Below are 26,530 nucleotides of genomic sequence, written 5' to 3' on the forward strand. Positions count from 1 at the left end.
GCAAAAGGGGCCGTGGGGACTGGACTGGAGAAGGGCGGGTTCTCAGAGTTAAAATTGAGAGTGAGCGGGACTGGAGGGGCGGGGCATCATGTGGGCGGGGCTGAGGCGAGGCCCCGGCGGCCATCTTGGGCCCCGCCTTTTACTTCGGGTCGCTTCTGGTTGCTCCGCCGCGGGAGGTAAGCCTGGGTCCGGCTAGAGGCCTGGACATTGTCAGCCCTCCTGCGGCTGCAGCTGCTGCGGCGGCACGGCTAGGCCTGATCGGGGCGGACGCTGAGGCCTGCGGTGCAGATATCCGCAGGCACGAGCGCAGAGATGGCGACCCTGGGCCCTGAGCGCCACCATCCATGACAGGAGGCCAGGGACCTTATCCCGTGACGCGAAGCCTTGCCCCCAATCCCTTTTTCTTCTCTGAGCCTCCAACCTAGTGTAACTCGGGGCGCTCGGGCGTGCCACATCCCGGAGGAAGCTCCCGTTTACATCTGTACAGCATTTTCCTGTTCACAAAGACTTTCCTAGATCCGCAGCCACCGCGCGAAAATGTGAAGTAGATGTGTACGCATTTTAAGGAGGGAGCAGGCCTCAGCGCGTTACTACCGCCCACCGGCGCCTGGTTCAGGGGAGTGTGGACCTGCTGCTCTAGGCAGCGTCCACGTCTGGGCACGACCCAGTGGCGCGGTCAGGAGCACTCACCTCATGGTGCCGAGGGGAACCCGTGTCTTCGGAATTTGGCGAAATCTGTTCGGGTCGTAAAATGCTCTCAGAGCGCTGTGGGGGACTGGAAGTCATTTCTGATGGGGTCATCAGGGAAATGGGATTGAGCGCACCTGGAAGGAGGGCATTCAGGTTGCAGGAAAAATAATAGCTCATGTTTGTGTGTGTGGTAGAAGCAGCGTTCTAAGCATTACGTGAATTAACTCATTCCCAGAGCAACCCTATCAAAACTGTATCCCCATTTTGCAGATGGGCAAGTGAGGCATATAAATTAGCTTGTCCAGTGTCATGTAGTAATAAGTGGTGAAGTCAGACTTTGAACCTGGAGAGTCTGGCCCCAGAACCTGCTTTGAAACCATTGTACCGTGGCATTGAGTAAAGCCACGCAATAGCAACATCCGGGTCATCCCAGAATTATGCATAGTTGAGTTTAACTAACATAATAGGGAGTGAGACCAGAAAAATAATGTGGGACCAAATTATAGACCATATTTAGAGCCAAGTGAAGGTGTTTGGCATTTATAGATTCCATATTTAAAAAATTTTTCTCCAGAGCTTAATGTAAATCCTTACGTAGGCAAGCCATGTGAATTTTTTTTGAAGGAAAAGAGACCCAGCCTAGGCAACATGGCAAAACCTCTACAAAAAATTACCCGGGCATGGTGGTGCCACCTGTGGTCCCAGCTACCGTGGAGGCTGAGGCAGGAGGATCACCTGAGCTCGGGGGCCGAGATGATTGCAGTGAGCTGAGATCAGGCCACTGCACTCCAATCTGGGCCACAGAGTTTGACCCTGTCTGGAAAAAAAAAAAAAAGGCTATGCTTACACACAGGTAGAATGTGACTAAAGTTTATATGGAGTTTTATTCATTCTTACATTTTTTCAGTGATCCTGCATGGTTTTAATTTTGACATTTTAATGGTATTAAACTTGAAGAAAAGTATACAATTAACATGGTCTTCCATTTCAGTGACTTTCTGGTTCTCAGCTACTGGCCTAACAGCGAAGGGGATTAGTGGTCTCCACCTGCAGCAGCCGGGGGTGGTCAGGCAGTTCTCATCTGCTAATTATTGTGAGCTGGCGAACTGTGTTTTCACATATGACTAATGGATACTCAACACTACTGAAATATACATTTAGGAATGGTTAAGATAGTAAATTTTATGTATGTGTTTTTATCACAGTTTTAAAAATACTAAATAAAAATGACTAACAATTCCATGTAGGCCATATTAGGCTGCAGATGAGCTGTTTGTAGGGATCTGTTGACCAGTAAATTAAGTGGATTAAAACCCTAGGCTTTCATGCAGGATTGATAGTGGGATGTATTTGAAAGAAAGGAAGAGGCTAAGTTTTAATTCTTATATATAACTAGGGTGATGGCAGTGGGAAATCAAAAATAAGGTAACTTTGAGGCATCTCAAATGTGGATTAGGCAAGATAGGCATGAGTCTGGAAAAGGGAGGCAATGAAAGGAATGGTTTGAAGGTGAGACGTAGAAGCTTAATTTTAGGTGTGATAAGTTTTAATAGCTGCTCACATGTCTTGGTAGAAAGGTCCAGCAAGAAATTTCATTATGGGTACTAATGCTTGAGAAAGATTGGTTATAGAGATGCAGATTTAGATTATTTCACTCAGAAAATGTAGTTGAAATTTAGGGAATGGGGTTTAGGGAAAGAGTGAAGAAAAGGAAGGTGGGAGGAGACAGTGAAGGGGAAGAAGCCAGATCCTGAGTTTTCACTTAGAAGAGGTTTGAACAGCACAGTGGTGGTCAACAGCCAGTCATTGGAACTGTAGTTTGTTGGTTTTGGGAACACTTGTCTAGGATGTTAAGAGCCAATGGACTAGGACACCCTGGAAAGGAAGAAACATCAAAATCCAAGGAATCAGAGAATGGGAACGAAAAACACATGTAGAGATATATGGAAAACTTGAGACACAGGGAAGAAGGATAAAAATAGAACTCAGATTTCTGGAGGTGGATGACATTTAACTTCATTAAGTAAAGAGCCCTGTCTCTACCAAAAAAAAAAAAAAGTATTCCAGTGTGGTGTGCACCTGTAATCCTAGCTGCTCAGGAGGCTGAGGTGGGAGATCACACTTGAAGCTTGGAGTTCTAGGCTACACTGAGTCATGATTATGCAACTGTACTACAACCTGGGCCACACAGCTAAGACCCTGTGTCCAAAAAATAAAAATGAAAAATAAAGGGAAGAACAATAAGGTTTGGCCTTTAGGGGAATGGATGTATTATGCACTGAGAGACCCTTTCTTCTCCAGAGAATGTTGATGTTCACTAACATTTGGGAAGAGTTGTGTAACTCCCACTGGCAGTGTGAAATTGTTTTTCTGTTTTCGTTGTTGTTGTTTGTTTGTTTTTTGGGGGGGAAGGAGGAAGGGTGTTGTTTGGTTTTTTGGTATTCCACCCTACTCTGTCACCGTATTTCTCCCACAAAATCTGTTCTAGAACCTAAATATATATTTGTTCTAGAGCCTAAATGAAACTTATCAGACAAGTGATGTGATATATACGATGTGAGTTTCCATGTAAATTTTTCTTACAGAATATCAGTCACTTAATCGTTCATAAGCCCAGTTTTCTTACACATCCTTTCCAGTCACCCTAGTAGTAGTCCTTCAGTCCTCATCTCTTCCCTCCTTTTTTATCCCCATGTTACAAGTTCGACTTACAACTGAGCCAGATAGATCCATCTTCCTCTGCTTACCTAGCCCCCACTCTTGTTTTCTTCACTCAGCAGTTGGCTACATCTCATCCTTCAAAATTACACTTGAAAACTTTGTTTACTGATTTAAATAGATAAAAAAAACTTTCATAGTACTTTTACTTCAACAGACGGTTTTGACCAAGTACCACTAAGCCTTATGGCAAAATAGGTATTAAGGTGGCCTGTGGCAAATAATTAGGTTATGGGAAATTAAGGTAATTAGATTAAGTAGTGATGTGGTATCCCATCAGGGTGTACAGTCACCTACCTCAAAAGAAGAAAATATCTATTGAGAATGCATGTGTCTATATAAGCTCTGTGTAACCTTTGCTGTGAAAAGTATATCCCATTTGTAAACCGTTGGTCTTTTTTTCAGAACCGTTTACCATTTGGTACAAGCAAAAAGCAATCAGCAGTTGGACAGGTAAACTTGTTTTATTGTTTATATGTTACTCTGAACATTGAATGAAAAACCACTAATAGCTTGTTTTAAAACATGCTATTTTTCACTTAGAAAAATTCTATTGAAAAATATAACCACCCATTATAACATATCAGATATTATAGTATATTACAGTATGTCATATCTAGTTCTTAGTTTAAGTCATATTTTTAAGCCTGACATATTTTTTTGATTTGTAATTAAAGGTAGTTTCTAAACTGGGTGGGTAGAAAAAAATACTTTAAAAGCTTTGTTTTTTAAAAAATATTCTACCAACTTTTAAAAAGTGTTTTAACCTTGTTTCTTCTGGCCAAAGGAAAAGCATTTGGTTTTGAATTTTAAGAGCAGAGAAAACTGACAACTTGAGGTTTATTAAAATAGGCAAATAGCAAAGATATAGACTCCTATGTACCAGATACATGCTCAGGGTACCATCTTTTGCAAAGTGGATATAGTCCTTTCTAAGTTTAAGTAAATCTGGTTTCCTTGTGGAATAATGGAGCAAATAAATTTTATTTGTTGGTCTTATATGTATGTATTAATATATTAAAATTAGTGTCTATCTCTGTAAGTTCATTATTTGAGATAGGATTGTTAACAGTAGCTAAAGTTAATTTTCAGTAGCATCTCATGGGGGTTTATTATTTAAGAATTAATCTTTTATAGATTAAAAGCATAAAACTGAGCAAATGGTAATTTCTTTGTGTACAATTGTAATATCATAATTCTATAGAATGAGTTATCTTACAATGTCTTTAAAAAAAAAAAAAAGAGTATTTAAAGAACTTCTAGAGAGTCAGGACAGCATAGCAGTTAAGAGTAGGGCCTCTGATGTCAGACTTCCTGGGTTCAAATCCCAGTCTTCCAAAATAAAACTATTTGGGTTTATTGAAGAAATTAAAGATAAGATTGAAACTAATTTTTTAAAGTATTTTATAAAGACATTTCCCAAATTAGCTTTTTAAGATTATTGATATATATCTTTGAAAGAGTAATCCTAAAGCTCCCGCTGACTGGCATGTAGTAGTGCATTTCACTGAGAAGATCGCCAGAGTGGTAATACCTATTCCTGATATCTTAAGCTTTTTCTTCAATATGTAGGACTTACTGCCTTATATTCTAATACAGTGCTTCTAGGAATAGGAAGGGAATCTTTCTTTGAGAGGTACATGTCAGGATCAGTGTGGTTTCCCTTTGCTTAATAGGCATTTATGATAAAGATGGTTTTCCAACTTTTTTCTTGTATTTGTCATTAAAAGCAATAAAATATGTCATTTTACATGTAAGTTTAAAATTATTTTTACATGAAAAATTTAAAAGATTTGTTGGACAGAAAAGAAGTTAACAGACTTATGTATTACTTACTGGTTTGTTTTAAAAGGAGAAATAAATGTTGATCTTAAAGTTTCATATCACTTTCTCTTAAAAATTCGTGGGATGAGTAATTGGATCTGGTTTAGTATCTAGAAAAATGTGTATCACACCGTAAGTGTTCAGTAATGTTATATATTATTATTATCAAAATCATTATCACTTCATCTTTCTCCCATTTTAAAATCAACTATAATCAGTCATACCAATTTCTTGACTACTTTGTTGCAGTTGATAGGCAGACTGTTAACAATTTTTAACCTTCTAAACTAAGGTAATTAATTGGTAACTTAACTTATGTATTTTTTGCCTCTTTTAAAAAGAATTTGGGGCAGTCCACCACAACAAAAAACTTGTTAATAAATTAGTAATGATATAACAAAGTATGAAAGCTTTTAAAAGTGAGTAACGTGTAAATGCATGTATAAGAGTTAAACAGTTTCTTAATATTATTTACTGGAGAAAAATGTGAAAAAAATTCTAAGTAGAAAATAGTTGTATGTTCACATAATTTATCTGAAGGCAGTTAGTTTTATCTCAAGTTTTTCAGGAACTAATTCTCTGGAAATTAATGAGATCACTCTTTACTAATAGGAGAAGAATGGCATTGAAGCAGATTTCCAGCAACAAGTGCTTTGGGGGATTGCAGAAAGTTTTTGAACATGACAGGTAACTATTAAGAAGGTATAATTTTAGATAACCTCTCATTCTGTTGGATTATTTTATTCTATTTTAAAACAAATCTTTATCTAGATATTATAGTACCTCATTTTACTTTTAAACTTGCTTGCTTTCTTTCTGTGGTTATCTATTTGACAATTTTACCAGACTTAATTAGCTGTGGATATGATTGTGTGAGGTAGAGCCTTAATAGAGAACTATCTTTAAGCTTTGACTTGATGCTTTTCTGAAACTTTATGAAAATGTTTATGTTGCCAGTAAAAATTCTGAAAACATTTTCTTTGAGGATTTCTAAGTATAGGAAAAACACCTGGACTTTTTGAGGAAGATGGCACACTAAACACATGCATTTGCTTCTGCTGCCTCCAAAACTCTGACTAACATGGCATTAAGTAAAGAGATGAAACACTCACACATGCATACATATACCTATAGAGGCATAAAGAAGCAGGAGACAGGAGCTCAGGATAACATTTTAGAAGCAGGAATACAAATGGAGAGGTAGTACCTGACAGTAAAACCTAGAAAGCTAAATTCTAAACATCAGCAAGAAAAAGCTGTGAAATGACACAATTTATATAAAGCCATAGTAATTGGAGGCACCAGGGACACCTGAAAATAAGGATACAAGTTGAGCTTAGAAAAAGGAAGATTAATTGAAAGTCTGTGTTTAAAAGGAGATAGATCTGAGAGTGTCCCAGTTTTATGCACTGCCTCTTCCTAACTCTGGAGAAAGACTGGAGGTATGTTCTCTAGAGACAGTAAACTGTTTGTATTGGGGAATATCAGACACAATTAGTGGGAGTTGTGATACTGCAAATAGATTAAGTAAAAGTTTGCACACTGAGTTTCTTCCACTAGCTTTCAAAATTTGGGGAGTTAGTCTTGTATCCTTTAGAAGAATTTCCTTGTGGGGAGTTTGAGTAGCCCAAAGGAAGAGATTTCAAGATACTGAGATTTGCCAGCAAAGTAATCTAACCAGACCTTACAGTAAAGCAATGATTGACAACTCCACCTGTAGGCACAGTGCTTTCAACTAGATTTTCAGTGTTTCACTCTTAAATAGCAGTGGGCAGCTAAAGATCACTAGACATTTGTATAAAGTCTTTAATTTGATATGAACTGTTCTTCATATAAAAGGCATAAAAGATACTGACCTCTGACTTTATAGGATGCTATTAAAAATATTCAAGTACGTGACCAGGTGTGGTGGCTCACGCCTATAATCCCAACACTTTGGGAGGCTGAGGCAGGCAGATCACCTGAGGTCAGGAGGTTGAGACCAGCCTGGCCAACATGGTGAAACCCTGTCTCTACTGAAAAAAAAAAAAATTCAAAAATTAGCCAGGCATGGTGATACACACCTGTAATCCCAGCTACTCAGGAGGCTGAGGCAGGAGAATTGCTTGAATCTGGGAGGCAAAGGTTGCAGTGAGATGAGATGGCACCACTGCACTCCAGCCTGGGCGACAAGAGCGAACCTCTGTCTCAAAAAAAATAAAATAAATAAATCTTCAAGTACAAAAAAGCCCAAACATTTAAATTTTGATAGTAGAAATGACAAAACCCAATAGAAGGGTTAGTTGAACATTCTAGAAAGTGAAATAAAAGCGATAAATCAGAGAGGACAAGAAAATTAGAGGACTAGTTCAAAAATCCAACATTAAAAATTAGGAATTTTGGAAAATAGAACAGAAATAGTGGTATAGATATAAATAATAAAGAAATAATTCAAGAATTCCCAGAACTGAAGTTGCCAGATTTAAAAAGTTGTCTAGTACAATGGATGAAAATAGATCTACACCAACAACATTGTAAAGTTTTAGAGCGTTGGGAACAAAGAAAATTCTCAAACATTGAGATAAAGAGAAAGTAGATTAAGAATCTTAAAAGGTTTAGGTCAGCTCAACGGTATTACTAGAAGCAAGAAGGCAGAGCAGCAGTGCTTTCAGGATTCTGAAGGCTAACTTCTGTGTCCATTCATGTTGTCAGTTAAGTGAAAGTAGAATGAAGACGTTTTCATCTATGAAAGGTCTCAAAGTGTATTTCCCGTGCAATTTGGAAGCAACTGAATAATATGCTTCACCAAAATCAGGGACTAAAACAAGATAGCTGAAGACATAAGATCCAAGAAAACAGATCAGAAGAGAAAGAATTTCCAGATGAGTGGGGCCATATTAAGGCAGCAACTAGAAAGCAGCAGGTCAAAAGTTGGAGATATGGTAGCCAGCAATTACATGCAGCCATTTACATCAAATTAGCTAATTAATAAAACTTCAGTCCCACTAGCCACATTTCAGGTGCTCAGTAGTCACATGACTAGAAGCTGTTGACAATACATAACTAGAACATTTTTATTAATATCACTGTAGAAAGTTCTGTTTGGCAGTACTGGTCTGAAGAGATTTTTTTAATGTAGATGAAATTGATAGAACTGACTCTATTAGAGAGGAAATTTATGAAACCCATCAGGGTTGGGGGAGTTCGGTATTGAATTAGTAATACATATAGAGTGACCACACCAATCTCTGTGCATAAGATTGTATTATTTTGGTAATTAAGCAGCATCTTAATGACATGATAGGTACAGAGGTTTCAGATTACTTGATAATCCTGTTTTTTTTTGTTTTTTGTTTTTTGCTTTTACATAAGTGTTAATCATACCACCGTTGAACATACTTTAGACCTGATTTATTCCACAACTGCTTGAGAAAGGTCTTCTTTTAAAAATGTTATTGTAATGACAACACTTAACATGAAATATACCCTCTTAACAAATTTTTAAGTGTGCAAGAAAGGTCTTAAGGCACCAACTATCCTGTAACAAGATTATGCTCTCTCTTGATTTTGCGTATTGATAACATCCCTGCTTTGAATATGGATTTGATATGGTAATCTATGAAAGTAAATGTTTCAACTTCCCTAACAAAAGTTGAAAACCTAAAAACAGCTGTCAGAATTTTTTTGTGCCATCAGTCATCAACAAGAAAAGTTGCTTAGAATAATGTAGAAAAAGAAAATCACCAATATGCAGAGAATGGAAGGGAGCATATAGAAAACTTCTCATGATGGAGCCTTTGTGGGAGTCTATTCCTAACAAGGAAAGACGACCAGTAACAAAAAGGAGAGAATTACTAGCTCAATGAAAACAAAAAAAAAAGCTGAAAGAAAAAGGAAAGGAATTCTAATATACTACATGGCTCATCTCTGAATAGCATATATAACTTCTTAATATTGATTAACCAAAATTATATATGATAGGAAAGTGGAAGGAGAAATGTAGGGGCATGCAGAGAGCAAAGACAGGGAGGTGAAAGTTAACTAAAATCCTTCTCTAATGGGAAGTCAATAGATAATAACTAAAAACTGAAAACTCTAGAAGCAGTAATAAAGTCATGTTATTTAGATAGAGACATAAATACCAGAAAAATCAGCTAAAAGAGGTAAATTAATTATCTCTGGAATACAGCAAATGAAAAAGTTGGGGCGGGGAAAAACTAGTTTTTCATAACAAAGTTTGTGAAAGTATTTACTATTTACAGTTACAGTTTACTTTAAACTGTTTAGTACATATAACTTTGATTAAAAAGATAGGTGTTTACTCTGAAGTAGTAAGAGTTTACTTCCATTTATATGATGTTTTAAATAAAGCCATGAGGGATCATTGTTGCATGAATTACTGTTTACTGGAAAAATGCCTGTGGTTTTCATCAAAATTGTCTTTTCTAGATTGTGATAAAATATTAGTGATGAAAGAGGGAATTAAGGCTGTGTTGCATTTTAGTGCACATGAACAAATATGTAAGATCTCAAGAATTCATTTTTTTATAAAAGATGATTTGTTATTTCATGCATTTCTTTAGAAACAAACTATTTTTTAATAAGTGCCACAATGAATTACATTTAATTTTTCACTTATTTTGCCCAAAATGACAGTGCCGTCCAAAGTATGGGCTCAGGCTGGTTTAGATCAGTATGCTCAGTTGACCACATTCTTTCTTTAAGGGACAAGTATATTCCTTAAATGTTGGTGGAACCACTTATTTTGAACATTAAATAACTTATTTTGGACCTTTACTATATATCTTACTTTTTATATAGTACAAAATTATTTTGTTTCTGTATTGATTAATGAGGAGCATTAATATTTTGTTGTTGTTTCTGTTAAAACTAGTGTTGAACTGAACTGCAAAATGAAATTTGCTGTCTACTTACCACCAAAGGCAGAAACTGAAAAGTGCCCTGCTCTGTATTGGCTCTCGGGTAAGTATTATGCATTTGAGTTTTATAGAGTCGTTTCTATTTTCTTTTTAACTGGCTTATCTTACCCTTTTATTTTGACTTGGTAGGCTTTTTGAGCCATTTATGAAAGACTTTAAGGGCCTGTTGTAGTCTACTCTGTTACTTTATCCTCAGAATAATTTCCAACCTACTGAATTACACTTATTTCACTTATTACACTTTTTCTAATAGACCAAGAAATTTAGCAGGTAATGTAAAGTTCTGTACTCAAATAGCAAGGGCTTAGACAACTTATTTACTTAATTTGTACCTACCCAAGCATTTCTGGAGTTTATAGAGACTTTACTAGTCCTTTAGAACAATATTAGGTGAAATCAGGACACCAAGATACTCTAATTAGAAACCAGCTATTGTAAGAAGTCAAATGACTTCGTACAGTGTTCTCTAAAATATTTTAATTGGACTCCATAGAGCTTCTCTGACAACCTGGAAAGTCACAAAAGAACCCTAAGGCTTCTCTTAATCAGTGTTTCATATTAAACACTGTAGAATAGATTGTGAAGAGTAAGATTTTGACACCTGCAGTTTTGAAACCTCTATGCTAACTTTTCTTTCACAAGACCTTGGTACTTCATCTTTAGAAGCAAACATTATGAGGAGAGAATCCTAGCAACTAAATTGTGTCACAGAGTACTATTTTAGTTTTGTTTCCTTCAAATTGGTTCCTGTAACTTTGATTTAACAAATCCTCCCTCATGTATGTTTCATCAAGGACAAGTCCCAAATACCAGTCTTTGAAAATGATAATAAATATTTCATCTTCAAAGGTAAAGATTAAGTACATCTCTGACTTTAACTCAAGAAAACATTTCTGTGATTGAAGAGCACTGATTTTGCTAGAAGAGCATTAGGTATTGCCAAAAGCAAGAGCAACAAAATTAGTTATTTAATTGTCTTAGAAAATGTAATGTTGTATAGCTAAAAATGATCTTAGAAATCATGTAATCCCTAGAAAGAAAATGAAGCCCAGAGAAGCTAAATATTGTCCAGGGTCACACAGGAATATGGAGGTGAACAAGTTTTCTGACTCACAGTCCAGAGCTGTATTTAGTTTTTTCTCCTGTTGTTTTTGCATTTTGTTTCTGGTGAGGGCTACTATAGTCATATCTCTTGGCGAAATAATAACCAGATCAGAAGCACTGAGGCATTGTGTCATAGGTACTCTAATAATAGGGCTCTAAGTTCTAACTAAAATTGAATCTAGCAAGACATATCTGAGCTTTACAAGTATAAAATACAGAATTTTTGTTTGTTTACATCAAATGACAGGACAGTTTCCTTAGTGAGATGCTGAAGATAGACCTTGGAAATTAAGGCTTGATTTTCTGAGTAAAGGTAAGATTGCCTGACCATTGCACATGAGAAATGGTGACAAAAGAATTTCAGAAAGTTTACTTCCCAGTAAGTCTAAGGAAAACAATGACAGAAAGATTACACAATTATTATATTGCTAAAATAAAGAAATTAGCTGAAATCAAAACAGCCAAACTGAAATCTTAAAAGATAGTTCGTGTGTAGTGATTTGTATCTTTCTTAAGTGAAGGTGACCATTGAAACAGCCCTTTACTAGCTGTGTACCCAATAGAATTGAAAACATGTCCACACAAAAACTTGCACATGAATGTTCATAGCACACTATTATAATAGCCAAAAAGTATAAACAAACCAAATCTCTCTCAACTGGTGAAATGATCAATAAAATCGATGGCTAATTCATTCCTCACCATTCTCACATCACTGTAGTGTTAGATACCTATAGTAAAAGAATTAAGTCATCTCCTCTATCTTATGACTGAAAAGCATGGAGCTAGGAAAAATAACAGAAACTTCTAAAAACTGAGGCTAAAACTCAATTTAAGGATGGCATATAGTCACCGTTACTCTCTTTTTAGTTCAGTGAAGAATACAAAGATGATCAAGCTAAATATTGTTGCTGAGAACTATCTGTATATAAAAAAAAATATTTGTATTATGAAGACCATTGTATTTGCTTATTTACTGTGAATATTTATGTTTTGGTGCAGGAATAGTGTGATGTTTAATTAGCATATTTGATAACACTTCACTGGGGTTGTTTTAATATTGGGCATATGCACCATATTGTCAATCTACAGTTTGAAAATTTCTGAATTCCCAAACACTGCTGGTCCAAAGGATTTTAGTAACTGAAAGTTTAGTAAGTGGTTTATTTATTTATTTATTTTGAGATGGAGTCTTGCTCTGTTGCCCAGGCTGGAGTGCAGTGGCGCGATCTCGGCTCACTGCAAGCTCCGCCTCCGGGTTGACTCCATTCTTCTGCCTCAGCTTCCCAAGTAGCTAGGACTACAGGCGCCCGCCACCACGCCCAGCTAATTTTTTTGTATTTTTAATAGAGATGGAGTTTCACTGTGTTAGCCAGAATGGTCTCGATCTCCTGACCTCATGATCCACCTACCTCAGCCTCCCAAAGTGCTGGGATTACAGGCGTGAGCCACCATGCCTGGCCAATAAGTGATTTTAAAAGGACAGTTATGGGATCACTTAACCTAACACAGTTCTTAGGTTAATACTATTACAAATTTTGTAAAAAAGTGAATTTTAGTGTCTTACTCAAAATTATTTCTAAAGCAAAAAAAATATTTTTAATGATATCAAGTGAGCTTGTTTTCCTGTATTATAAAAAGTTTAAAGCTTATAAACCATTCACAATATAGCATGAGATAATTTATTTTTAATAATTTCAACTTTTATTTTAGATTAAGGGGGTACACGTGCAGGTTTGATATATGAGTGTATTGCGTGACATGGAGGTTTGGTGAATGATCCCATCACCCAAGTAGTGAACATAGTACTTAATTGGTAGTTTTTCAGCCCTTGTCTGTCTCCCTCTCCCCCTGGTCTAATAGTCCCCAATGCTAATGGTACACATCTTTATGTCCATGTGTGCCCAATAACAATATTTTTTATCTTCAGGTTTAACTTGCACAGAACAAAATTTTATATCAAAATCTGGTTATCATCAAGCTGCTTCAGAACATGGTCTTGTTGTCATTGCTCCAGATACCAGCCCTCGTAAGTGTTTGTGGTCCAGATATCCTTTATAAAAATCTAAATCTTTAAGAGTGTTTTAAGTGGTATGATATATACGTTATACAATTCGTTTTATATTTTTGCTGTTATCTCTATTAACCTTTCAAGTGGCATCATGACTCCAAAATACCATGCTATACATATCCCTCATTGAGTTTTACTCATGACATGGCTCTTATGAAAGAGGATAGTTTTGCTATTCCCATTGTACAGATTAAGATACTTCAAAGCAGAGATTGAGCAACTCAATTCATATGTCATACTGGTACTACTGTCAAAATACTAATGTGTAATGCAGAGGAAATTATTTTTCTATTCCAGAGGTATAATGTCTTGTTGCATGATAATTACATCTTTTTTCATCTCTATTAACATCAACCATACAGTTAAACAAGTATTAGTTTTAGTATAAATGATTTGAATATTTACATTAGAGAAATGAAAGTATCAAATATGTGAGAACTCAATGCATCAGACGGTTAAAACTTGTTTTATGACTCTAGAAGTTTCAGGAAATAGAATTTAAATGGCAGTAAAACTAGGGAAGTTATATGGCTGGCCTGGCAAGTACTGTATTTCCTTTCACAGGCTATATTATACAAAAACAAGGCGTATCTGGTTAGAAATATAATAACAGATTTAATTCAAAATAGCATCAAAAATATAAAATACCAAGGAATAAACTTGAAAAATAGAAAGATATATAAAAAGGAAACTGTAAAATTTTGTTATCATAAATGAAGACTTTAATAAATGGGAAAATGCTGTGTTTCTAGATGGATAAAATGAATCTTAAGACAAGGTCATGTCTTCAAATTACGTGTTACTGTAATTCTATTCAAAATCCCAATGGTTGATTTTTAACCACATGCAAGTATATAAAATAAAATGTAACAAGTTAAAAAGAAACATAAGAAAATTCCAGTGGAGGTTGGATAGATAGGGAAATGTGATGGAATGAGTCCATTAACAAAGCATATTAGAAAACATTTTCAGTTCAAGATAGTGAGTTGAGCACAAGCATCTCCCTCCCCACTCCTTTGTAAAGAGAATTTAAAAAGTGCTGGTAGTGAGAGAGGGTCATCAGGGAAGGGATCACAACACATTTCTGAAAGATAAAAAGAAGATATCAGTCCTTTTGACAGGTAAAGCAGAGCAAGGAAGCGTATGTTCAGAGTACATAAGAAAGAAACTTCATCAACAAAGAAAGTTAGTTTGCCTTACCTTGGCAGCTGAATACTCCAGCTTGGAAGGTCATTTTTTACCTCATTGGCCAGAACGAGTCACATAGCCCCATTCAAGAGCAAGAGGAGCAGGAAGTATAATCCTATCATGTACTCCAAAAGGCAGAGAGCTCACAACATTTGGTGAACAGTTCCCAGGCAAATGGACTTGCAGATTGATCCGAAAGTGTGTTATTAAACATGTGCTATTACTACAGAGCAGATGAAACCACAAGATTGTTTCTTGTGATAGGTGGCTGCAATATTAAAGGAGAAGATGAGAGCTGGGACTTTGGCACTGGTGCTGGATTTTATGTTGATGCCACTGAAGATCCTTGGAAAACCAACTACAGAATGTACTCTTATGTCACGGAGGAGGTAATTTAATTTGTATTGTAATTATTAACTGATGACTGCCAAGAGTTTGATTTTGAACACAAAGTCCTTACAGTCCTGAGGATTTTAAACTAGGGTATAAAACTTATTAGTAAGAATTCCAAAGTTTACTAGTACTATAGTCCTATTTACTGCAATTTAAATTAACACTAAGTACAATTAAAGGATTTAATCATTATATATTGAGACCTGTTTATACTGCCCAGAATAACCAAGAAAATGGTGTATGAAAAAAACCTTTAATTTGCCTGGCAGCTGGTTCATTTGTATGTATTTTATAGTGATAAGCCAAGACTTAGAAAACATAAGTGGTAAAGCATTACTTCTATTAATAATATTTGTATGCTATTTATGCATTTTCTAAATTTTATATGATCTTCATTGTTAATATGTATACCATAAAAACTTAGAAACAATAATGTAAGTTTTTAATTACCCATAATTCTGTTACGCCCCCGAAACACTTATGTTTTGATATATTCCTGACTGTTTCTATGACTAGTTTTCACATAATTCTAAACTTTTTTTATTTTGTTCTTTTTTTAAGTTATATATAAAAATATTTTCCAGTGTTCTAATTTTAATAATTGCGTAATATTCTGTCATATGCCATAATTTACTTTTTCCTTTTATAGGATATTTATAGTTTTGTATATATTTTTACCCTAATAAATATGACTGCATTGATTGTCTTTGTGAATATCTCCCTAAGGACTTTTCCTTAGAATATATTCCAAAAAGTGAAATTACTAGGTCAAAACTTAGGAACATTTTAAAGGTTCTTTCTGCTTCACCTTCCTAAAGTGTTTTCTAAGAAATCTGTACAATATATTTCCCAGAGATATATTAGTAACCATGGTCTACCTGAGGATTTAGTTTTGTTTTATTTTCATTGTTGCTAGTTCAAACCATTGTAAGACTATGATTTGGCAATATTGATTGTGTAATTATTTTATATAACTTTGAAAATGTCTGAACTTATTTTCTTTGATATCTTTTGTCACACTATTAAATTTTTTCTAGCTTCCCCAACTCATAAATGCCAATTTTCCAGTGGATCCCCAAAGGATGTCTGTTTTTGGCCACTCCATGGGAGGCCATGGAGCTCTGATCTGTGCTTTGAAAAATCCTGGAAAATACAAAGTAAGATTATCTAAACTTCTAGTGATAAATATTTCTCTTGAATATTAGGAACCTTCAAAGAGTAAAATTACAATATTGTTAGTATTGGGACTAAACTTTTCTAGTGTTGAGAACTTTGGGGTGTTTGATGGGTGGGTATTTAATTTGACCATAGAGTATATGCTACAGAATCAGAAGCATAGGAATTCAGCAAGAGTGCCTTCTTTTTGGCCTACTAAAAGTATTGTAAAATGTAGCTTCTCCTTTAATTGTTTTTATTCCAACTGTAGTTTGGAACACACTTTTTTCCCCTAAAGGTTATTATTACTGATTAATGTTACAGTGGCAGGATTGAGAAATGAAAATATTTCTCATAGCAGTCTCTTGCTGTGGCATCAAATACTTTGTTTTTGGTACGCTTTATTATGAAGTTTTACTAATTCATGGCATGACAGTGGACTTCCTAAGTAAGCATTTTTATTTCCATTTTTTAAGGCAGTCTATTTATCATGTCTGAGGTAGAAAAGCAAACTTAGTTGATTTTTTTTGCCCTTTAAAAAAGCTAGTAGCTACTACTAAACATTTATATTGATGAGTACTCTGAAGTTGAGAGATCCCATCTCTGCATCTCATCCAGTGAAAAAGAACATTGTATAGAACACAGAGGTGTATTAAAAATTCTGTCATATTGAAAGGCATTGCTCACTGCTTTGTTGATACTGTTTAAGAGAAATCATGTGTCAGATTTAGTAACATGTTCACTAAGGTAAGCATGAACTGCTTTATATTACTATAGATTAATTTTCAGTGCTAAAAAAGCAGAAACACTGAACATAGACTTCTGTTTGTATCTTAATTAAATTGCAATGTATTGTTTTGCATTATTTTAGCAACTATATTTATTAGCTCTCTTAATAGAATACACAAAAGATGTATTATGGAAAGGCCTGCAATCTAAGCCAGCAATATATCGAAAGGAAAATTGTTCCCAGGGTTTTCGTGGCAAGCCAGAATTTTTAAGCAAGTTGCAAGTAAATTCTGTATTTTTAAATAAGTTGCAAATATCTATTCATATTTAATTTAGCAAAATATAACTTGTTTTTAAATTTCTTTTGTTTCTGAAGTCTGTGTCAGCATTTGCTCCAATTTGCAACCCTGTACTCTGTCCCTGGGGCAAAAAAGCCTTTAGTGGATATTTGGGAACAGATCAAAGTAAATGGAAGGTAGGTACTGAATGGCTATCTTAATACTCATTAAGTTTCAAGTTTGTTTAAAAGGCTGGACATATCACAGACATTATATTCCTACCCAGCTCAAGTTAGGGCTCTAGAGCTGAGACAACTTAGCAAAAGATATATATATATATATCTATGTATATATATATGTCAACAAAAAACCCTACTTTCTAATTGTACTGAATCATGGCAGATATTCTGGGGCTACATTTTTTTTCTACTAATGGTTAATTTATATTTTTATTTCTCAATTAACATAACTTCTAAATTAACATAACCAAAAAATACCACATATTACAGGTTGAGCATCCCTAATCTAAAAATTCAAAATGCTACAATGAGTATTTCCTTGGAGCATGAGCTTTAAGCATCATGTAGATACTCAAAACATTTCAGATTTTGGAGCATTTCTGATTTTGGATTTTTGGATTAGGGATGTTCAACCTGTGTTACTAAATTTGGACTTGCCTCTTATTAACTTTATGCTCAGTTGTGTAATAGAAGCAAAGAAGCCTGGCTTTTTAAATTACTTTGTGTATTTTTTTTTTTCAAAATTCAGCATTTCACATCTCAATTTTAAATTCCAGACATACGAGTCTTTAAAAATAGATACTTTGTTATGTCATGTATGTGAATATTCCCACAGCAAGATTACTTTTTCAAGCGTGCAAACAGGTGCTTTCAAGTGGAAATAAAAATGAGCCTTTTACCTGAGAACCATTTTACTCTTATGCAGAAATGGGCCATTTACAAACTCCACCAAGAGTTTGAATACTTTGCAAATGAACTCATCATCATGTGCATTGTTAATAAGCAGAAAATACTCGAATGGATAAAAAATACAACTTTTTTGTCTTAAAGTATTTAAAGTATAGTTCTGTTTTCAGGGTTCATTCCTACATGAACCCTTATTTTATTTAAGGATGATTACTGAAATTCTAACAAATTTTATTTAAGGATGATTACTGAAATTCTAACTAAGTAAAGGGTTCATCCTTTAGTAACTAGATTACAGTTTTGTTTAGGCTTGAATTTTTATTACATTTGAAGGATGCTAGAAATGATTTAGGATTAGGTTCTTTGAGAACTGACATTGTATGTACATCAGTGTTTTGAGTCTTCATCAGGTGCAAAGTCTGTGCTAAGTTCTGAGCTGTTTCATCACGAAAATGGTGACCCTTTCACATCCACCAGGGGCTTATGGTCTAACAGAAGAACTGGGTAAAAGACCAACTAATTGGAGGGAGAAGGTGAGAGGTAGAGGTACAGGTAACCTAAAAAGGAATCTAGATAATGTACTTTTCTCCAAGTGACAGTACATTTTACTGTCTTAATTATGTTGTGTTTAAGGTATTATTTAATTTACGATTGAAATCAGGAAACCATGTAGAATTATGAAATCATAGAATTTAGAACTAGTCAGACCCCACTCTTTTAAGATGAAAGGAAACAGAGTCTTCAAAAGCAGGATACTTAGAGGACAAATCTTTTCATGGTCATTTGTCTTGGTCAATGTATAAAAGTTGTGGTTAATGAATATATATGAATAATTAAGAATATTTCAAGGTGGATGATAAAACATAAAATTATAACTAGTGGCAACTCCTCAGATAATAAATTTGAGATGATATTGATATGATTCAGAGTATTCATACCAGGTCTTTCTGAAAGCTTATGTAGATAGCAGAGGTTTGGTGCTGTTCAACAGCAAAAAAGAAGGCTGAATATATTTATGTCTGGAATTAGAGCCATAAAGAAGAGACATTAAAAAAAAAAGATTATCTGAAATACAGAATATTTGGAAAAAGATCATGGAGTTAGAAGAAGCTTCTAATTTCCAATTTGTGGAAGGAGTTACGAAGAAAAAAAAATCATGTTCTTACTGGAGTCAAGAGGAGATTAAGAATATTAAGGGTTTAGAAGGAAAAAGGCCATTTTGTGAAGAATGCCTGAGAGATGGGATTCTTGCCACTAGTCTAGGACTGCTTGAAAGTAGGGAAGAGACTATTACTAGAAAATAGAATTCCAAAGACCTTGTAAATAAAAGCCTGGCAAGTCAGATTTTGAACCAACTTAAAAGCATATTTCTGATTTAATCGGCCTAAGAGCTTAAATAACTTTAAATTTCTATTTGGTACTAGTATAGTATTTCATGAAGAATATCTTTGAATTTATTTTTCAGTGTTACTTCTCTTTTTACAGGCGTATGATGCTACCAATCTTGTGAAATCCTATCGAGGATCTCAGCTGGACATACTAATTGATCAAGGAAAAGATGACCAGTTTCTTTTAGACGGACAGTTACTCCCTGATGACTTCATAGCTGCCTGTACAGAAAAGAAAATCCCCGTTGTTTTTCGATTACAAGAGGCAAGTATTAGGAAACTTTAGCTTGATCTAGATAATGTAACTATGAAAAATTAGGATTCTGTGGTATTTTCTTAACTTTATTTAGAATATAAAATGCTACTTCTAGTAAGTTTTTAATTACATTCAGACACTTGAAGTGAAAGCCTACCTATAAAATTAATTATATCTAACACTAAATTTGATAGAAATAGGAAAGCTTTTGGCAGTGAAAGATATTGTTTTCTATCAAACCAGTAAATAACAAGATGTTTAATGCTTGAATGATGATTAATCTTCAACATTAGCGGATACATCTTTCTTTACACAGGTACCTTTGCTGCAGTAGTAGTAAAGGACAAACATCTACCCCTATTACTCCTTATTTTAGTCTACATTACTACATATTTTAGTCTCAGAAGTATTATTTATCACACATGTGCTTTATATTATTTGACTTGCATACTAATCTACACGTTGTGCTACTTGATATTTCTAGTTAAGAATAATTGCTGAATCCCAATGGGCTTGCAAGTTTTTTTTAACTAAAATATTTTTGACTGTCCACTACTCACCTAATTCTATATTTGCTACTATAGTCCTAATTAAGGAAATTCTGCTTTTATTTTTAAGAGAAATTCATAAGCTTCAGAATATAATTTAAAATATTTTAGAGTGAAAAATGAGCACTGAAAATTAAACATGATCATGATTTTTAAATAAAATTTTATCCATGTTTAAGGATTAGGTGTCAGGCACATTGATCTAAAATATAATTATGATGGTAAATGTTCAAATAAATCTAGATCACTGTGTAATGTGGTACATTACAGTTTGTAAAATGCTTTCACAGCATTAACTCATTGTTAATTCTTACACCACCAAATGAGATATCATTTCTTTCCTGTCCATCTGTTTTACAAATGAGGAGACAGGCTCAGAGAAGTAACCTGCTTATCTAAAGTCACATAGCCAGTAAGTGGTGGAACCAGGACTGGAACTAAGGCTATTTGACTGCAAATACTGTCCTTCTGTCATTTATCAAGCCATTTTCAGGCAGCATGATGTGCTCCTGAGGAGCAAAGGAATTAGAGCTAGCACAAGGAGAAATTGTGCATCTGAGCAGTCTTCCTGTTTACAGAGATAACTTTGCACATTTGAACTATATATATATATATATATATAGTGTGAGAAAATGTCAAAAACTAATACATTATATATACCTTGTTGTCTTTTAGTATCCATCATTGAATAATAGAATTTTATTTCAGATTTACTTGAACATTTACCATCACAATTAAATTTTAGGTCAACAACCAGCCTTGAGAAATCCAAATATGAATTTGACTATAAATATAGTAATACGTTTAACTGCAGTAACTATAGCTATAAGTGCATACCAAACCATGTTTTTTCCAAATGACCTTAATTTCTTGGCACTACCCATGTTGGATACCTAATTTGCTTCCCCAAAGACTGTACCCAAAATTTCTGTTGTTTCTACAATGTTCCTGCCTGCCAACAAAGTCTGAAAATCTCTCAAGTTTGTTATAAAAACAACAGAGTTAGAACATGATGACATTCTTGGAGGGAAAAGTAAGTCAACTTATTTGTTTCTAAAATGTCTGTATCCCAAGCAACTAGAACACATAGTTGGCTATACTTAATGAGGAGTCAAGATGAACCATTCAATTCTTCTAAAAAGTAAGAAAGTATTCAAAGCACCAGAGTCACAATCTTGAATTCAGGTGCAATTTGCTATTCACTTTACTTCCAGCATGATCAGGTTAAGAGTGAACTACACAGCTTGAAGCAGATTTCCTTTAGATTCATTGTAATTGAATCAACAACTGAATGAACATGCCTAAGTAGTGGCTCCAGAGAGTCTACTTTCAGATTTTCTCACCAGCTTTGACCCAAAATTACCTTGGGTCCGAGAGTTTTATCACCTGCTTTATCATTTGATTACAAGTATAGTATAACTGTATTTCTTTGTGGAATAGAAGCTGTGAAAAATAAGCTGAAAATAATAGGGGATATATATAAATAAATGATCTGTGAAGAAAGAAAGTAATTACAAGCATGCACATGATTTACCCAATTTCATTCCTTTACCTCTTTTTAATGGTGTTAAATGCTCACAAATTATATTTATACTCTGTCGAATGTCAAAAAAAAAATTTTTAGAGGGAGGGGTTAGTGCATTGGGGATACTTCTTTGGTTATTATTATTGGGGATACTTATTTGGGGATAACTTATTTGGTTGTTGGAATTATTTCTCTAATTCCATTCCTTCGCTCCTCAGGAGCACATCATGCTGCCTGAAAATGGCTTGATAAATGACAGGAGGACAGTATTTGCAGTCAAATAGCCTTAGTTCCAGTCCTGGTTCCACACTTACTAGCTCTGTGACCACAGATACTTATTTGGCTATTTATATAATTTTTTCTTTTTCGATTTTGGCTTCAGGTGATCTAAATTAAAAAAAAAAAATTAGGTAGCAGAATTCTGATATCTAGTATACAGAGATCAAATCTTAGTCTGAAAAAGAAGGGCCTAGTATGTCTTATCGTTAGCTACTGGAGTTACACAGTGAGAGAAAAAAACAGTGACCTAATACTGTGAAGAAGTTTCCAGAAACAGTATTCTCTTTTTGTGGAATAGAAGGAGAGGCTATACTACCTCCTTAAGGCTCAGGACCTTTTTGAAGATTGAGAGGCTGTTTTAGCCTCTGCATCTGCCTGTTGGAGAAGAGTAAGAACATGGCAGAGAATCCCAGAAATGTAGAGATCTCTCATTCATCTCTGTATCCAATGCTTTATTTAGCATAGTTATTTAGCACAGAGACTCTCAATACTTGTTAAATGAATACAGTGCAAAGTCTTCCTCCTTATACACTGAAGAGATTTAATAACCTGGGGATTCTTATCCAAGCTTTTCTAATTGGGTCTGGAAAATATACAAGAAAACACTGCTTGTCAGGATAAACATCCATCATAGCTGCTGGAGCACTGCTTCCTTTTTGAGAGTTGAGGGAAGAATGAAAGAATGAAATATGTTCATTTATTTTTATACTCCAGGAGTCAGAGTTTTGCTACCAAGGATTTTCCATTTAAAGTGTGAGGTAGAGGAGAAAAGGCCCCTTCAAGTGTCACTAAACATAGGCATTTGCACAAGCTGCTTAACATATCATACCAACTCATTCGTCAAAGAATTTAATTAAAGAAGCCATCCCCATTTAATAAGACTGATAAACAGAATCCCTAGTCAGAGATGATACAATTAGCTCAAATTATATAACTTCAGCAGGATACCAATAGTTCAAATGTGTTCTATTGCCTTTTTGTTGATATTTTTTAAACTTCTTGAGCCCTCAATGGCAGGCATCTTCTTCTTTCTCATATAGGTGAATCTTTATCATTATGGAGCTTATGGTCATTTGTTTTGGATTTTCGATGTCTTGTCTTGCAGTATATTCCTGGGTTTACCTTGGGACTTCTCTAATAATAATGATGGCTATTCATATGTGTCCGATGGGTCTTAACACACAAGAAACTAAGGATAAAAATACGGCATACTCAGTCACATTGGAACTTGGTCACACATGTCTTTTGAGGTATCTGTTTCCCTGCATCTGTACCCATTTACTGTCAGATCTGTCTTTTGATCTGTGAAAAATGGCAGATAATATTTCATACATTTTACAGGTTTTGTGACCTAAAACTCCAGGCCTGTTTAACTTCTTAACAATTCAAGAATTATATGGATGGGAAATGCTTTTCTTTACATTTCCTTTTTATATAGGAAACTGTAATTTAGCTCTAAATTTAACTAGCCAGCTGGGACTAGTCTAATCATTGAGAGACATGACACCAAGTAATTACGAGGCTCAGCTTTAATCTTGACAACATTCCTGTCACATTCACTTCCATGATAGAAGACAGATTGCTTTAGAAGACTTAAGTTACCTTGATCTTAAACTAGAACTTTTTATTAACTGCTGCTCCCAAGATAAACATTTAATACCTCTCTGGAAGGGAGAGATTGAGAACATTTACTGATTTATCAAAACCTTGGGGATTTGCCTTGTTCTCTGAAGCACCAGTGATATTTTTATTAGCTCTATTTTTATTTCTTAGGTGCTTAGAAAAATTCCCATCTTTTCCCATCAGTGACCATTCACTAGTTCAAAACTGGAAAAAAAAATCTTTGTTAGACTTTCATTTCTTTCAGTATATTCAACCTTGTATTTTAATTGTAGATAGAGATAAATTATCTGGTGTTTGATACCCTTAGAAAGTTCTTCCCACCTGGAGTGTAAATTAGTTTAACCATTGTAGAAGACAGTGTGGTGATTCCTCAGCCCTGGAGGCAGAAATGCCATTTGACCCAGCAATCCTATTACTAGGTATCTTCCCAAAGGAATATAAATCATTCTGTTATAAAGATACATGCACACGTATGTTCACTGCAGTACTATTCAATACTATTCAATAGCAAAGACATGGAATCAACCCAAACACCCATCAACGATTGGACTGGATAAAGAAAATGTGGTACATATACACCATGGAATACTAACTATGCAGCCATAAAAAGGAATGAGATCATGTCCTTTGCAGGACCATGGATGGAGTTGGAAGCCATTATCCTCAACAAACTAATGCAGGAATAGAAAACCAAATACCAGGCCGGGCATGGTGGCTCACGCCTATAATCCCAGCACTTTGGGAGGCTGAGGTAGGCGGATCACGAGGTCAGAAGATCGAGACCATCCTGGCTAAGACGGTGAAACCCCATCTCTACTAAAAATACAAAAAAAAAGTAGCTAGGCATAGTGGCATACGTCTGTAGTTCCAGCTACTCAGGAGGCTGAGGCAGCAGAATCACTTAAACCCGGGGTGTGGAGGTTGCAGTGAGCCAAGATGATGCACTCCAGCGTGGGTGACAGAGCAAGACTCCATGTCAAAAAAAAAAAAAAAAAAAAAAAACAACCAAACACTAGATGCCCTCACTTATAAGCGGGAGCTGAATGATGAGAACACATGGATATATGGAGGGCAACAACACACACTGGGGCCTGCCAAAGGGCAGTGGGAGTTAGGGAGAGCATCAGGAAGAATAGCTAATGGATGCTCAGCTTAATACCTAGGTGATGGCTTGATCTGAGCAGCAAACCACCACGGTACACATTTACTTATGTAACTGCATATCCAGCACATGTACCCCTGAACTTAAAAGTTGAACAAAAGCAAAAAAAAAAAAAAAAAATGAAAATTCTTACCACCTTAATACTTTATTATTTTTTTTTGGAAGACTATTTTTTATCTTATACTCAGAAGAGGTGTCAGAGTCACCAGAAAGGGATTATTTCTCCATTTACCTACAACAATGGTTTTAAATGACTGGATAGATAGAAATCTCTTTCAACTTAACTGCTTAGCACATTACATTTTTCTCAGTTTCATGTAGTTTTCCAAAGGTTTACTGACTTTTTACCTAATTTGATATATTGCTAAGGGATGTCAGCGCTTAATGAATTATGCCTTTCTCCTCAAATAAAGATATCACATGCATTTACTGTGTAGGAGGAATTCTTAACATGATTTATGATGGCTGATGTTTGACTTCCCAACAATGATAGAACATTTGGGCATTTTTGTGTTCTTTTTCTATATTGTTTGTGTGCTTATTTTATATTTTAATAGTCACTAACTTATTGATGTGCTACATTTGTGAATTGAAGTGTCTTGCCCATGTTTCTAAGGTCTCTAAATCCTGATTCTTTTCATCTTGGTTGATATGATAGTGTCTACTCTACATATTTAATGTACTCTACAGTGTTGATATGACATGTCTACTCTGCATATTTAATTAATGTGTTACTTCCTCTCTTTACATATTAATGGCAGCATTTAGAAGTTAGGCTATGTTTAGAAGCTAGGCAGAGTGTTTTAGTTTTCCTTCATATTTTTGCTGCTTTTTTAATGTACAGTGAAAATGTTAAAGTAAAAATATGATAACCTTGATTTAATTTTAAACCTTCCTCATACTTCCTTAATGTTATGACTATTTGTAAGCAAATTAAATGATCTTAGAGATATATTTAATGTTCCTAATATTGATGTTTCTGAATGGTAGATAAATGTCTTACCATCTCTTTGTCTTCTAGGGTTATGATCATAGCTACTACTTCATTGCAACCTTTATTACTGACCACATCAGACATCATGCTAAATACCTGAATGCATGAAAAACTCCAAATAAGAGAATCTCTAAAGGATTATAAAAGTAAAATGCAACTGTATTGCTGAGCAAAAAAAAAAAAGTTCAAAATTATTGGATTTTGTAATGCTAAAAGGGCTTTATTCTATAGTTGAATCACCTCTGAATAAAGATCTAAAACCTACTTCTGATGTCAAAAGTTATTTTACAAGTGTTCACATAGGAAATCTTTAATGCTCTATAGCTTCGTCAGTGTCATTTGGAAATTCTTGTATTAATCCCAGGTCATAGAATATGAATGTAATCCTATTTGAAGTATAGAGTAGTAACTCCAGAACAGAAGTCTTAAAAGTAACTTAGCCCGGCCGGGCGCGGTGGCTCACGCCTGTAATCCCAGCACTTTGGGAGGCCGAGGCAGGCAGATCGTGAGGTCAGGAGATCGAGACCATCCTGGCGAACACGGTGAAACCCTGTCTCTACTAAAAATACAAAAAAAAATTAGCCAGGCGTGGTGGCGGGCGCCTGTAGTCCCAGCTACTCGGGAGGCTGAGGCAGGAGAATGGTGTAAACCCGGGAGGCACCACCACACACCAGCCTGGGTGACAGAGAGAGACTCTGTCTCAAAAAAAAAAAAAAAAAAAAGAGGTAATTTAGCCCAGACTCCTCACCTTTCCAGACTT

At 35.2% G+C, this 26,530-nt stretch overlaps 1 protein-coding gene across 1 annotated transcript; it reads left to right on the plus strand.

Annotated features, from left to right (window-relative positions):
* Nucleotides 1–26,034, plus strand: ESD (esterase D). The gene is made up of 10 exons (XM_023187361.2): nt 1–176; nt 3,814–3,861; nt 5,845–5,919; nt 10,106–10,194; nt 13,186–13,284; nt 14,779–14,903; nt 15,945–16,064; nt 17,168–17,266; nt 19,481–19,648; nt 25,798–26,034. The coding sequence occupies exons 3-10, from the start codon at nt 5,852–5,854 to the stop codon at nt 25,876–25,878; spliced, it is 849 nt and encodes a 282-aa protein (XP_023043129.1). The 5' UTR covers nt 1–176; nt 3,814–3,861; nt 5,845–5,851; the 3' UTR covers nt 25,879–26,034.
* Nucleotides 26,035–26,530: the final 496 nt, after the last annotated feature.

Source organism: Piliocolobus tephrosceles, chromosome X (assembly GCF_002776525.5).
Source record: "Piliocolobus tephrosceles isolate RC106 chromosome X, ASM277652v3, whole genome shotgun sequence".
In the NCBI taxonomy this organism is placed as follows: Eukaryota; Metazoa; Chordata; class Mammalia; order Primates; family Cercopithecidae; genus Piliocolobus; species Piliocolobus tephrosceles.